This window comes from Oryx dammah, unplaced genomic scaffold (genome assembly GCF_014754425.2).
Source record: "Oryx dammah isolate SB20612 unplaced genomic scaffold, SCBI_Odam_1.1 HiC_scaffold_26, whole genome shotgun sequence".
In the NCBI taxonomy this organism is placed as follows: Eukaryota; Metazoa; Chordata; class Mammalia; order Artiodactyla; family Bovidae; genus Oryx; species Oryx dammah.
Window position 1 is genome coordinate 22,815,800 of NW_024070210.1, and position 16,064 is coordinate 22,831,863.

Here is a 16,064-nt window from a genome sequence, read left to right on the forward strand (position 1 = left end):
TTTTTCTCTTGTGTTTTTTCCTTGACCCAGCCAGATACTTTAAATTTTTACTTTTTAAGGCTACTATCTACCAAAACTATTACTACAGATAAGAGGATATTAACATGCCACCTTAGGCTCCTGAAATGGACATGTCACCACACTGGAGTGAATGCTATCCCAAAACATTATCAAAGGAAGGAAAGCCAATGATCTAAGTTGAAGAGAGCTTCAGTCTTGCACAGGGTCCACAGTCACTGTACATCAGTCTCAAGTACCAACTCTGCCTGGATAGACAGGGACTCAGGAAGCCCTTCTGCTCAAATTCCAGGTGACTTCAGAATAGGACATGGATGGTGTCTTAGGCCAGCTGGACTATTAGAGCCTTTCTTCACTGATCACTAGAGGCAAAAAGGATGTTCTCTGTGCCTGAAATCCCATCATCCTTACACCTTCAATGACCTCCAGGAAGAAACATCAAGGGCATCTAAGAAATATATCCTTGGCCACAGAACAGTCACAATAGTCTAGTGAGTAACCAGACACTGAACTTCGTAATAACCTACATGCTTGAGTTTCCATCAGCAGAAAAAAACACGGAAGAAAAAAATACTTTGACTCACAGTGCCTGGTCAAGAACAATGTAGATCATAAAGTCAAAAATCCTGATTTCTGCCCTTGGTTTCACAATACAACTTTGGTCAGTTTGCATAAGCCTCGACCAGTCCATTCTCCCACTTGAAGGAAAGAACGTTTGTAAAAGGCAGGCTGAAAACTGACAAGCACATGTACACACGTGAGGAGTTATTTTAACTAAATAGGGAAAATTCACTTTGCCTTCTAATGCCTTCTCAGTGCACACAGCTTATGCGCAGAAGCAATGTTGGGAGAGTTCTTTGGGGGTCACTTCTCCCTTCGTCGGCTCCCCCTGCCTGGGAGCTGGATAATTTACCTGGGGAATGAATCCTCAAAGGGAATCAGACCATGGACCCTAGCAGTGAACGTGGGTCTACATAATCCAAGCATAAATTTAATAAGAAAAAAAAAAAAAAAAACAGAAACATAAAAACAAAGAACTCTCAACTTTACAAACACTGGGAGGGCAACAGCTGGTCAGCCGAGATTAAAGGAGCGTGAGAGAACACCTCCCATCTCCTGCCTTCTCCTCCCCCATCGAGGTCCCTGCAGCCAGCCAGGGCTCCCTTTTACAGCCCTATGCAGATGACCTTGTTCCAGCTAAGATAGGAGCTCTTTTGATCTCAGCAGGGGGAAGCTCTGGGCCCGCAGCTGGCAGATATTAATAGTACAGGATCCGCCGGTGTGGAAGAGATCTCTCAGTTGGGCCAGGTCACTCATATTCCCTGCTCTGCGTCAGAGCTGAAGGGACTTCATCTCCGCACATCAGCCCCTGCTGGGTACTTCTCTTGGGTCAACTCGGATCATTTTCTCACTGGCTGCTCTCGGCTGCTTGTTCTCACCCTACAGCTGTTTTCAAAGGAGTGCTGTTCTAAGCTGTACCCTCTGTTCTGCAGCTGAAATCCATACAGGACAGGGTAAACCCTGGACTCAGCCCATCACAGTGTGCTCCTCACTCTCACCAGCTTGCGCACTTCTTGTGTACACGTTTGCACGGGAGAGAGGCAGTAAGAGCAAGGGACAGACAAACCCAGAAATGTTTACAGGGAAAGTGACAGCAGGAAGGGGAGAGGGAGCTGTTAGAGGTACGCCGATGTACCAGTGCTAACATTTCCAGAGATCCGCCCCATTATGCTTAATCTAGGACGACAAGGTCACTCTTCCCACCCTGTAAATCAGAATTTTAAAACCCCATCAACGGGTGAAGGCCCCTGACCTTCAGACCTACATCACAATCTAATAATGTTAAAACTAGAAAAGACTTCAGTCATCTTATATTCATCCAATCTGTCATTTAACAGAAAAAAACTGAGGCCCAAAGTAATTAAAAGAGCTGCTCAAGCTCACAGAGCTAATAGCACAAGGTCAAAGCCGATACAATGAATGCTTACAACAGCAACAAAGCGGTTTATACATTTTAATCATAGCAACATTAATAAACACTGTGATATAGTTGAATATGTATAAATATGCTAAGAAATTTATTATTTTTTTCCTTCACTGGTAAAGAACTTCAGAAAAAAAAAATTCCATAGACTCTTTATCTGCTTTGCTATGCAAGGAAGATACCAAAAACATCAATTGCTTCACTTCTCCCTTGGGTTTCACATTAAGAAAAACTTGTCTCTGAACGAGCTGGTAACCGTCCCTTTGCCATGAACATGCCTTTACCATTTTCTTAAAGCGTTTACACTGGAGCCCCAAAGCAATTTCCTTTGTATCTGTTTCGCTCCTCCTCTTTGCTTGAGATAAACCAGAAAGCCAGGACAAAGAGAAGTACTCTTGCTTATTGGTTTTCAAATGAGGAAACAAGATATTCTCTTGTGGTCTCCTCCTAGGAACTGAATAAATGTGTGTGTCTGTGTATAATTATTATAATAACAATTTTTAGTCACATTCATAGGTGATTCCCATGGTTAACCGTTGTTACAAAGCATTTACAATGGTATTGGTTCAGCATTTATTTACTGCCTACTCTGTGCCTAGACGGTCTTCCCAGGTGGTACAATGGTAAACAAAACACCTGCCAATGCAGGAGACGCAAGAGATGTGGCTTCAGTCCCTGGGTCGGGAAGATCCCCTGGAGAAGGAAATGGCAACCCACTCTAGTATTCTTGCCTGGAAAATTCCATGGACAGAGGGGCCTAGTGGGCTACACTCCATGGGTTCGCAAAGAGTTGGACATGACTAAGCGACTGAGCACACACACACGTGCGCGCGCACACACACACACACACACACACACACACACACACACTGTGGCTAAAACGTTGCTGGTCACTCAGCAAAGTTTTTAATCCACAACATGGATAAAGAAAGAATACAAGAAAGCCTGTGTCCTTAAAATATCTGCCAATTCGGTAGGGAAACCATGAAAAGTTAAATTATTTTTAAAGGTCTTTTAAAGATCTATCTTACTGACCAGGTAGAAAGACCACAGAAGAGGAAGAGAGAGTGAGACCAAGGCAGCCTGGAACAGGCAAGGAGGTTTTGTGGAAAAGGTGGTCTTTAAATAAATCTCGAAGACGTGGGAGGATTTGGGAGGAAAAGAAGAGGTAGAAGTAAAAAGGGGGATGGTGTTCTAGAAGGGCAAGCTGTCTGTGCAGAGCACAAAGGCAGGGGTCGGGAGAGCCGGCAGAAGGGCACACACTTGCTAGAGGAGCTTCCCAGAGGCTGAATATGAAGGAAAGGACAGACCACCAAGAATTAAGAAGTATCAACCTAATCTAGGATATTTTTTTGGGGAAACTGATCCACACAAAAGGAAAGAAGAAAACCCGATTTTCAGTATGTGTTGATTTCCATGGTGGAAGTATTTACACTGGTTGATTGAAAGCTAACAAGCCACAAATTCCTGAATATTTTAAAATCAGCTTGTTGATTTTTGCCCATTCTCAGGAAATGGGCTAAAATAATTTCAAGATTCAAGAGTAGGAGAATGACACAATAAAAGGAAGCCAGAAATGGGGAAGTGGGTGTATGTGGTAGAGGCTGGAATTGGGAAGGTCATTATGGAATTTATTAAAATAATCCAATTGTGAGTTTTTAGTAAGTCAGTGTATTGCTCCCAATATAACTCATAAGAGGGGATGTTTGGAAAGATAAAATCCAGTAGACTTGATGATGAAAGGAGTATACGGAGGGAAGGATGACAGGGGGTGATTCAGCTTTTTAGCCCAGGTGATGGGAGAATGAAAGGCATCACTGAGTGTGGAAATAGCGTACACAGAACATTTTACACTCTTTAGAAGTAATTCATTTTCATCCTGTAAAACACCACCAAGAAGCAGGGATGTAGTCCTTGCCATCTGGGGGACCATAAACCGAGGCCAATCCATGGAAAACCACCTGGGCAGTTAGGAGCCCTAGAGGTCCCATATATTCCATCGTGAATAATTCTCAGAAAATGGAAAAGTGCAGAGGGGCCTGGAACAGCTATGTTCATCCACCCAGGCCCACAGCCTTTTACCCTAAAAGAAATCAGACTGCAACTAGCAGAACTCAGAAATGTCAAGTAAGAACTTTCAATAAAACTAGAAACCACCCACTGGCTCAGTGGTGTAATTCCCCTAGCTACGTAAATCAGAGCCAGTCTGACCTTTGCTAGCATGGGAGGGTGGATAAAATTTGCAGAATTACCTACATGGAGAGTTTTTTCTTAATCTTTCTGTAAAGCTGATTGGGAATGCCACATCTCTAATACGTGATACTAGTGCATACATTTAGATAGCCCCAAAGTACCCCGTTTAAAAAAAGGTTAAATTGCTGTGGGACCATGGGTAAATGACATTGGAGCATCAGTCTCAAAAACAAAGTCATTTAGCAGTTTACCAGCTCTTGTACTAAGGACCCAAAAGAAACTGTAGAGGAGTGATAGGCCTTAGGTGGTGGTGGAGATGCCTGTGAAGATGCTCCGCTCAGGTGAAAAAGGAAGTTCACTTGTAGAGACAGAACAAGCTGGAGACAGAATAAGAGATTCTACAAATATAAGGAATCAGATGCCAGGAAAGGTGGCCAAGACTCCATCGCCAGGCTCCGGCTTGGTTCACTGGCCGGCACCTAAGAGCTGTGTGTCTCAGTTCTCAACGGGAGGCAGAGAGGTGGTGGCGGGGCTGTAAGTCAGTGTCAAGGTTCAGCCCCTCTAGGACAGATCCCTTACCTTCAGACAGGGACAAATCATCAGCTGGAGACACCAGGTCTGCCTGAGAAGCTAGGGCTCCGCTCAGATGGGTTGTAATCTGATTCGTCAAGATAACCTGTGAACAGACAAGGAGAAGGTGGAGGGAAAGGAGAAGAGAGAAGACCAAATTAATTATTAGAGGCTATCAAAAGGCAGACTGTGGTTTAGGGGAAGACTGCTAAGTACACAGGTAGGAAAACCCCAGCTCTGACTTTCATCAATTTTATCTTGAGGCCAGAATATCTGGCAAAGTCTCCAGGTCATTCAAATCACAGAAAACCCAGGAAACAGACTAACTTTTTTTTTTCAGCTTAAACCATTTATCAGTTCTTTCTAAATGCTGAGCAAATTGGGACAGAGAGGTATTGTCATATCAGCTGAATAATATTAACACAAGGCCAATCAGAGAATGAAAATGCACATGTGCACGTTTTATCATTTTTAAGATTATACCCACAACATACAATATCACAGTGCTGAAGAGAAGCAATGACTTAACATCTGAACGCCTGGGGCTTCTTCCCTTGTTAACATGAAAATCAGAATTTTCTTTCCAAATTTGTAAAGCTGGAATAAAACTCATCTCTAAAAGACTAGCACTATTCTTCTTTTAAACAAGTTGAATTCTAACAAAAGAATTTCAAAGTCTCACTAAGTATTTAAAATACAAATGAATAGAATCTGACCTATACAAAATAAAGTTCATAACATTTAAAATTCCTAGAAAGAACTCTAAAACTACTTAATTCATATGGTTTATTTCCACACAATATTTTAATATGTGGTTCTATCAAGAAATTATTCTTTTCCTTAAAAACCCTCATTTATAAAATTTACTCTATTGTTTATAAAGCTAAAGAACAAAACACAGATTCTCTCTTGGAAAACTGCAGCCCGACTAATGCCATGATCAGTTCCCCAGATTTGGGTGTTCCCATCATGGGCACATTGGTGAGCCATGTTGGTCCCTCTTCTGAAAAACTAGGCATTTGGTGCCTGGAATATGCATCTGGCCAGAATGTCTTGGTCTGTCCCAAGGGTCAGCTATGGTTTTGTTGCCATCCTGATTGGAGTAGAAATGGAAATCGTCTCCATTCTTAGTTGTCCAGCTTTTCAGCTGCACCTCTGTTGCTGTCTCTTGAATGGACCAATGACACGTTATAAATCCTATGCCAATGGCAGCTTAATTGGGGGCGGAGAGGGCAGCAGGATGGTAAGGTCAGGTAAAGAAATGAAGTACTCTATTAGCAAAGACAGCCTGTCCAAGGTCTTTGTGTGTCAACAAGGCTCGTGTGAGTCCCCAGTTTCTCTGCAGCGATGATCTGCAGATATCTGCCAGATATTGTATCTGCCATAATATGTATAAAACATAATAATTATAACACATAACAATGTATCTGCCAGATATTGCAGCATTCCACTGTGTGCTTGCTAATCTTTTCCCTCCTATTCATTTGTATTGCTCATTTTCATCTGGATGGGTTAAGAATCACATAGGATAAGTCTTTCAATTAAAATGTCTGGAAATAGTCAAATAATAGCCTGCTCTCTTATGAAACAATATTCATATTTAGGAGCAAGAGTAAGAAATTATGTTCATTTTCCTCTTTATTTTATAGGGTATGAGCTTTGGAGTTCAATAGAACTGGGTTCAAATTCTGACACTGTGAACCTTGGGAAAGTTACTAAAATCTTCGAACTTCATCTATTCATAGGTAAAATAACACCTATCTTATAGAATCATTATGAGAATTGAATGAGATAATCAATAACCAATGCAAGGTATTAAATACAGTGTCTGGCACATGATATATATCCAGTAAACGTAAGCCATTGTTGTTGCTACAATTTCCTTCAGAAGGGTGTTATATAGGCTAATAAATTATTAATAAAGCATATGCCACATGCTTCAGATATTAGATCTAGTAACATGAAATCACAATTTTCTACATCAAGATCAGCACCTGATCATTTCTGCCAATCTTAGTCCTTCCGAAGCTTTCTTTAGTTGCAAAGAACTATGTAAAAATCTCAGTAAGAAAAAGATAGTAATTATTTAAAGCAAAGCCGCAACAAACTGATATTGTTCTGAGAGTTCTACATAATTTGTCTACTAATGAAGAAAATAATGTATCTGCCTGTCATAGTCTTTTTAAAAAAGTGAAGCTTCAAGAGAGCTAAATGTGTAAGCTCTATGTTTTAGGGAATTCTTCTAAAAGATGGCTTGGTGAAAATGACTAAAACACTAGTGATACAGTAACAAGAAAAAAAGTTACTAAATACTGACCATGCAGAGCATGTTACTATGTACCCAGGGGAAAATAAAGAGATGAAGGCTTGGTGTGTCTTCTCAAGAAACTAAGTAAGTTAAAAGTAAAACATTTACTAAGGTATTCAGACCACTTATTCTCAATTGCATTATTATTTCCCTGGTCCTACAATGGAAACGTGCACCGAGATGATGTTTTTATTATACACAGCTAATAAAAATGATACCTTGCCAAGCCTAAAAGCAAACTACAGATGTGCCTCCAAAGATACCCACCCCCACCGCCACTTCCAATGAAAGAGTAGATAGAGAAGAAAACTTTCTCACTCTCCAATGGCAAAAGAACAAGCACTTCCATGGTTTTGATAATAATCCACTCCCTTTTTACTCTGAGTCTGAAAGCCAAATTGCTGAAGGGATACACAACAACCAAACTCGGGAGCATGCTCTTACTGAATTGTTGTGATTTGCTAAGCCTGTGATCAGCAAAATGATAGAATGGAAACCTTTCCAAACAGCACCGATTACAAATAATCATGACTTGGGTGGAAGCCTATGGATGTGCTGTCCTCTGAGGCAACCTGGAGTCACGAAAATGACACTCCTAAAATAACTTATCAAATACTATTACATGTTATGAACAGAGTCTTAACACTATCTACTTTCAGAAAATGAGTTTTGATACTGACACTTCAGAGGGGCTTTCCTGCTGCTTTGCTCTGCTGAAAAGATGAAGCCTTCTCACACTTGGTACTGAATTTGTGCAAGAGTGCTGTGTACATGATGAGGTTGAGAAGTTTGGAGTCAGACACATCTGAGTTCAGATCCTGGATTCGACCACTTACTGTGTGATGATGGGCAAGTGTCACAACTTCTCTGGGTATAATTCTTAATTCACAGAGTTCTGAAGATTAAGCTGAATAATGCTCATAAAGTCCTGAGGATAGTGCCTGGCCAGTGGGAAATGCTTAAACGTTAACTTCCATCATTGTCTTTAGTTATCTTTTGCTGACTTTATACCTGGCTTGTTTAGACAGAAAACCTATGCCTGATTCCCTTTTGTACAATATATAGTACACTGATGACAAAGAACAAATATTGGTTGGTGATATGCTAAAAAAGCAATAAAAATTTAAATGAAAGTGCATGCTATTTTTTGCCATTTCTCTAAAAATATGACTAGTTGGAAACATATAACATTCCCTCTTCCTGCTACTACCATCAATTTCAAATCCAGAGGCTACAGTGAGACGCTTGAACTAAGGAGAAATTTTGCTTTTAGGGTTTTTTTTTTTTTTTTTTGATGGTTGTGATTACATCTTTACATCTGAAGCCAGGAGGAAATAGAATTCAGCTTAAAGTCTACTCTTCAGACCATAGAAGATGATCTACTTACTGGGAGAAATAGGCAGCCCTATACAATGTATAAGGTAACTACTAACTAAACTCCATTCAGCATTAAATAAGGAGAGATCAATTTCTCCCAAGACTTCCTTGCAACGACAGCTGGTTATAGGATGTTTCAGGTACACATGAAAGGAAATGACTTCTCAGATCATGTCATATATACCTGGAGTCTCATTTTTAGTGCTCCCCTCCCCAGGCAAAATAAAGGGGTTTCATAAGTTTGCTCTTGGGTTCTAGGTTTCCCTTGCATCACCCAACTTCTCTAAATGCATCCTATTCAACCATTGTGTGTACTGAAGTTGAACAGCTAAGCTCAATTCAAGGGAACAGTGAAGCTCTCTAAGGAAGAAGTTTCAGAGTACAGATTTATAAAAAACCTAATAGTCCCTGCCTTCATAGCGAATAGGACTTCTCTCATAAGCTAGCGAGGAGATGGAAAACCATGAACCATTTAAAGACAAGAAGAACTAATAAGGCAGACAGGTGGGAATGAATGCCATTTTTGTCAGAAGGCAGAGGTCCTGGGGAAGAAAACCCAGCCAACAGACAAACAAAAGCTACTCCCTTCCAGTAAGTAGCAAAAAGGTAGTTTACGAAAGGAAATACCTAGAGATAAGCAGGTAGGACTTCCCAATTGGCTCAGTGGTAAAGAATCCAAGGCAGGAGATGGAGGTTTGATTTCTTGGCTGAGAAGATCCCTTGGAGAAGGAAATGGCAAGCCACTTCGGTGTTCTTGCCTGAAAAATCCCATGGACAGAGGAGCCTGGTGGGCTACAGTCTATGGGGTTGCAAAGAGTTGGACACAACTGAGAGGCTGAACAACAACAAAGCAGGTAGGGGTAGGATGAGCTGGTCAGAAGAACCATCAGCCCCCAGGGCCAGGGAACTGGTGAGCTGGAGTCCGCTGACCCTCCACCAGTCTCTGTGTCCAGTGTGGACCATTTGCCTTCAGTGGGCACATCTTTCTTCGGCTATACTAGGACAAGATTAATCTAGGCTATACCTACACCCCACTCGTGCCTCCCGCTCCTGGTCCTGCCTTATGGGGCCTCTGTATGTGTCTAGTTCGTATGTACCTAACCTGATCCACCCTACACTGAAGTAGTAAAGAATTATCTTTGTGGGGACCTTCATTAGCAGCCACTCAGTATAGTCCAGCCCACTGAGTACTAGAAAGTACTAGAAAGTGATGGAGACAAGAAAGAGTGGGACAGTGCTGGAGAAATCAGAGTGGGAAATTGTCAGGCCTAAAAGTCCAGCCTTTGAAAAAGAGGCTTTTTTTAATTTGACTCTTGAAAGTGAAAGTGAAAGTGAAGTCGCTCAGTCGTGTCCGACTCTTTGCGACCCCATGGACTATAGCCTACCGGGCTTCTCCATCCGTGGGATTTTCCAGGCAAGAGTATTGGAGTGGGTTGCCATAAGGAGGCAACAAAGAGGGATTGTGCGGTCAACCAGGAGTAGAATAAGTTGGAATGGGATATCTGGCCCTGTTTGCTCAACAGAAGAGAGATTCATGACCAACAAGACAATAGCTCAACATCTGTAAGTCGGATATTTTTAAGGACCTAAGAATATGGCACATGCCCTCATTTAGCTTTCTGTGCGGGCAGGTGAGAGACAAACTTTTTAATCCCTTCTTTTCAGAGAGTGAACTAGAGTCATCGGCCTGAGATTAATAGTTCAGATAAGAAAGGGGGTCTGCAGGCCTCCTCGCCCACTCTCCCTCCCAAGACAGCACTGGGCAGAGGAGAAGAGAGAGAACAACTCTCAGCCCACAGCCACGGACAGGTCCAGGCCTTGAATCCGGGTCACCAGAATCTGATATAATAAAAGTAATGAACAAAGGGTCTAACATCTATTTTTTAAAATATAAATTTATTTATTTTAATTGGAGGCTAATTACTTTACAATATTGTATTGGTTTTGCCATACATCAACATGAATCCACCACGGGTGTACATGTTTTCCCCATCCTGAACCCCCTTCCCACCTCCCTCCCCATACCATCCCTCTGGGTCATCCCAGTACACCAGCCCTGAGCATCCTGTATCATGCATCAAACCTGGACTGGCGATTCATTTCACATATGATATTATACATGTTTCAACATTTAGAAATACATTAAAAGATTATGAAAATGCTACACTGACTGGTTCCAAATAGGAAAAGGAGTACGTCAAGGCTGTGTATTGTCACCCTGCTTATTTAACTTATATGCAGAGTACATCATGAGAAATGCTCGGCTGGAAGAAGTACAAGCTGGAATCAAGATTGCTGGGAGAAATAATCAATAACCTCAGATATGCAGATGACACCACCCTTATGGCAGAAAGTGAAGAGGAACTAAAAAGCTTCTTGATGAAAGTGAAAGAGGAGAGTGAAAAAGTTGGCTTAAAGCTCAACATTCAGAAAACGAAGATCATGGCATCCAGTCCCATCACTTCATGGGAAATAGATGGGGAAACAGTGGAAACAGTGTCAGACTTTACTTTTTTGGGCTCCAAAATCACTGCAGATGGTGATTGCAGCCATGAAATTGAAAGACACTTACTCCTTGGAAGGGAAGTTATGACCAACATAGATAGTATATTGAAAAGCAGAGATATTACTTTCCCAACAAAGGTCCATCTAGTCAAGGCTATGGTTTTTCCAGTGGTCATGTATGGATGTGAGAGTTAGACTGTGAAGAAAGCTGAGTGCCGGAGAATTGATGCTTTTGAACTGTGGTGTTGGAGAAGACTCTTGAGAGTCCCTTGGACTGTGAGGAGATCCAACCAGTCCATCCTAAAGGAGATCAGTCCCGGGTATTCATTGGAAGGAATGATGCTAAAGCTGAACTCCAGTACTTTGGCCACCTCATGTGAAGAGTTGACTCATTGGAAAAGACCCTGATGCTGGGAGGGATTGGGGGCAGGAGGAGAAGGGGATGACCAAGGATGAGATGGCTGAATGGCATCACTGACTCAATGGACATGAGTTTGAGTGAACTCTGGGAGTGGGTGATGGACAGGCAGGTGTTGGTGCTATGATTCATGGGGTCGCAAAGAGTCAGACACGACTGAGCGACTGAACTGAACTGAACTGATCACTGTAACAAGTCCAATCTTGTGGCAAGAGTGCTTTCAGACTCTGATGCTAATAAATAATAATAAATGAATGAATAAATAAATAATAAACCAAGTAAAGCTCAGCCTTCTGTGAGAGGGCTAAGCATTTGAGGCAATCCTAGTCAAATTCTGTCAGTCTTTTCAGTGGCTTTCAGCGACTTCACATGCATGTATGTGGCTTGTCATTTCCAAAACCCATAAGAGGTTTGAACACTAACGCTCTTCATGTTCATGGTGCAATAAAGTTTGAGGAGTTGTCTGGGCTAGAGGGAGCTTTCTTGGTGGCTCAGCTGGTAAAGAACCCGACTGCCAATGCAGGAGACACAAGAGATACAGGTTCAGTCCCTAAATGGGGACAATCCCCTGGAGTAGGAAATGGCAACCCACTCCAGTATTCTTACCCAGAAAACTCCATGGACAGAGGAACCTGGCAGGCTACAGTCCACAGGGTCACAGAGAGTCAGACACAACTGAACACACACACACACATACACACTGGTCTAGAGGAATCATCGGGCAATGTCAGGCATCTTGCAGGTATTTCTACACCCATAAGGATACCAGTTTCGCCCTCCTGCTCACTCTCTGCTAGAAACCTGCTATAACATAACAGAGAAGCAGAGAAGTTCCAAGATCACTTTAACTGCGCCTGAAGAGCCCAAAAGAACAGGCAGCCCCCTGGATAAACTGGGCAGCCGGAGAAAGGACATCAGCTGATGAGAAAGGAAGACTTCAGGACTAACTCTGCTCCCAAACTGCTTGCCTGATGCCAAATCTAGCACTCTCAAAATGACCAAGCTCTAAACTAAAATGGCACAGACGTTTTTTAGAAGAATATAGATATATACATATATGGGTATAACCAAGGGATTCCCAGGTGGTGCTAATGGTAAAGAACCCGACTGCCAATGCAGGAGACAGTTTGATCACTGGGTCGGGAAGATCCCCTGGAGTAGGGTACGGCAACCCACTCCAGTACTCTTGCCTGGAAAATCGCATGGACAGTAGTAGTAGTCTGGCGGGCTACAGTCCATAGCATTGCAGAGTTGGACATGACTGAAGCGACTTAGCACGCACACACACACACACACACGTATAACCAAATCACACTTTGCTATACACCTGAAACACAATACTGCTGCTGCTGCTGCTAAGTCGCTTCAGTTATGTCTGACTCTATGCAACTCCACGGTCAACACACGAACACAATATTATAAAGCAACTATACTTTGATTAAGAAAAATAAAGGGACTATAGCCAAACCTTTCCCCAAATATGAAAAAAATATGACAGGGCTCTGGTTTGATTCCTGTCAAACCAGGGCTCCGGTTTGAAGCCTGTATTTATTATTTTTATATTAAACACAACCTATCTGCTTAAGGTACTCCTTTTAAAAATGTTACTTTTGGTATCTGGAATGATCCGAATTGCCAGGTATGACTGTGACGGAGCCTTACTGTCTAACACAGGCCTTGATTCAGTCAGAAATCCTGAATTTTCATCCTGACTCGGTTAAGGGTTACTGAATGCCTTGCTCTTAAGGAGACAGAGGATGGAATTTTCCTGTGAGAAATTGTTAAGGTTCGTTGAGTCCTTTCATCACCAAGGCTTGAGAGAAAGGCCCTGGAGTGGTTTTCACCATCCTTTCCTCTTGCCTCCCAACCATGACAGTGTCTGCCCCAACCGGCCTGATGAATAGGAGCTAAGAGTAAGAGGGAGACTGTGGGGGGTGGGGGGAGGCGGGAGAAGCCCAAGAAGAGAGAGGGTGCTCTGAGTACAGCGTGGGAACAGGGTAAGCCCCCCTAAAAGCAGATCCTAAAAGCAGACTCAAGCCTCTCCTCTGACGATTCCCTGCCCCCTCCCTTCCCATCACTTCCAGCTTTGAAAGGAGATATCCAATATTTGAGGAAAAGTCAGACCAAATATTTTAGAGTTTGAGCGTCACAAATCTGGTTTTACTATTCACTGGCTTAGTTTTGCCAAGCTCTGGAAAATTATAAATCATTTCATTATGGAAAAAAAAATCATTTTTCTTTAGCTTGAGCCCAGAGAATATCAACTGTCAGCTCTAGAATAAAGAACTGATAGGGTTTTAGTATTCCAGCCTGCTATTTCCATCTTGGAGTTCTGTGACAACTGTTCTCTGGGAAAATCTGAAAGGCTATGGGGGATTTTCCTGTAGAAATATTGGTGGTAAAAGGACCAAACTGAACTTTGGCTTGACGAAAAGATTACTGTGTGAGTTAGGAAGGCTGCCTTTTAGTTTTGGCACTGTCCCTAACCTGCTGTGCAATGTGTCCCTAACCTGCTGTGCAATGTTGGGAAAGACTCCAAACCTCTCTGTACCTAAAAGTGAGTCCATAAAAGACATGAAGAAAAGAGTGTATTATGACTGTAATGGCAGCCCACTACGAAAAAGGTTTCACACCACATCGGTATTAGTGTTGTACTTAATATTTCACCATTATCCATGGTTCTCATTATGTCTAACCTTAGGAAATCCATCCTACATAGAACCAATTGGTAGAGTCTGAGGAAGAGAGGAAGGGAAAAAAGAATAAAGGAGACAACTTTAAATAATTCTGTTTATGCTGAGAATATTTTCAATCTTGATAAAATCCACGTCTCCAATAGTAGACCTGGGGGTGGGGGGAAATCTCTGTTGCAGATTTCACTGTGATTTTCACAGGTAGAGCTAGTATGGGGAGTCCCTAAAGAAGATCCTGGCTCAGGACGAGGCAACACAGACAGAAGAACAGAAAAGAATCTTCTCATCCTTGCACAAACACACATTCAGTCAATCACAGAGGGATTGATCATGTACTGCTTACACTCTGTTGCAGCCATTGCCTTGACCACCGAGTTTAGAGAAAATGCACTGAGGCAAGTCCCATGTCTGCCATTTGGCCAAAATAAACACACGAGCAAACAGGGCTGCACCACAGGGCGCTTTCCCCTTGGCCTACTTCTCCTGGGGTGCGCATACGAGAGGATGTAGTGGAAACCCTGGGCCGGCAGCTATTGTGCCGTGGACGTAGGCGTGAAGTGCTCGGGTTCCACGGTCGGCTCACTGTTCCACTGGCCCCAGCGGGGCTGAGGTTAACACGTGTTGGTTCCGGGTCTCAGATGGGGCGACAGTTGTAACGAGGCCACAAAGAGCAGGCTGGTGTGCTGTTTCCACCTGCAGCAACCTCGGCGGCATCCTGTCAGCGATGTGGGGCCCACTGCAGGAAGCAACACGCACCATTGGTGAACTGCGACACTGCGTCCACAGCGGCTTCCAATGGTGTGCACACCAATGGTGTGCAGTTCTGCAGTTAGCCCGGGAGCAAAAGAGTCTCCGGAAGCCAGGGCTTGGAAAAGAACAAGGCCAACTGTCAGAGGACTCTGAGGTTCCCAGACGTGTAAGAAACCTTCCTCCGCTGTACATTTCCTGTGGCCGAGTGGCTTTTGCAGGGTGTTTGGTTGGTTGTCTTCGCCCACACCCCTACTGCCCACTGAGCCCTACAGAAAGGCAGGGGAGGTGAATTTCCAACACCCCCCCGAGTTTCTGCTGACCTTTTTAGGTGTTTTGTTACTTGGTGGTGCTTTCTATTCACTTGTATGCCTGGGCTCTGGGGATTCCCCTCTCTTTGATTTGCAAAGAGGATTAGAAAGACACAGTTTTGTGATCAGTCCATCACAGACGGCTGCTATTAACTGATTTCCCCTCCTTACACTCATCTGAGATCAAGAAAACACTCCTGTTGAGTCACTTGCTCCCTGGGGGGTCAGAAAATACAGTTCTTGGGGGAGTCCAGCCTGATAAACACTGACCTGGCTATTCTCCAGGCCCCACCACGCTTACAGTGGCTTAGAGGAGGGAGAGGCTAAAGCCCAGAGGGGCCTCTGAGGAACCTCCAAAGCAGGATGAGCCAACGCTGGTCTGACTCCTTGTTTCTCTATTTCACACAGGCAAATGGCAGGCTAACCAAGGGCTCTCCAAACTCAGTAAAAGGATGTGTGCATTCAACTCTATCTCCAGAAGGAATCGGTGGCATAAAATGGGAGCAGAGGTCACTCACTGTCTGTTCAAAAGGAGGTCAAAAGGTCTGCCTAGGAACAAATTTCCAAGGCAGCAGCCTCATCAGATATGCTCTTGAACAAAAGCTATTTATATGACGTCCTCCAGGAAGGGATATTGTGTAAGGTGTCATTTAAAAACAAAAGGTGCAGGGCGGGGTAGTGGCTGGGAGCTGAAGCAATGCTGTCTGTGTCTATACTTAAGTACATGATATCAATAAAGGCAAACAGTAATCAACTTTGATTAAACAGAGTCAATTTGGGAGAGACACAAGAAGAACAGGCCCAGAATAAATACATTAAAATGGTTAAATATTTACATGGTGAGGAGAGGCAGACTTCCTTCCAAGGCAGTGCCACGTAGTGGAGATCTTCCATCGTGGCCACTGGCAAGCCAACGGCCAATCACATGCTACAGGCCCAT

General features: G+C 43.1%; 1 protein-coding gene across 3 annotated transcripts in view; it reads right to left on the reverse strand.

Annotated features, from left to right (window-relative positions):
• Nucleotides 1–16,064, reverse strand: part of RAD51B (RAD51 paralog B) — a 610,539-nt gene that overhangs the window by 166,598 nt on the left and 427,877 nt on the right. For all 3 annotated transcript variants that reach the window (XM_040226222.1, XM_040226223.1, XM_040226220.1), the window contains exon 8: nucleotides 4,775–4,871. In XM_040226222.1, the coding sequence (XP_040082156.1) occupies nucleotides 4,775–4,871 (97 nt within the window). The remainder of the gene's footprint in view (nucleotides 1–4,774; nucleotides 4,872–16,064) is intronic.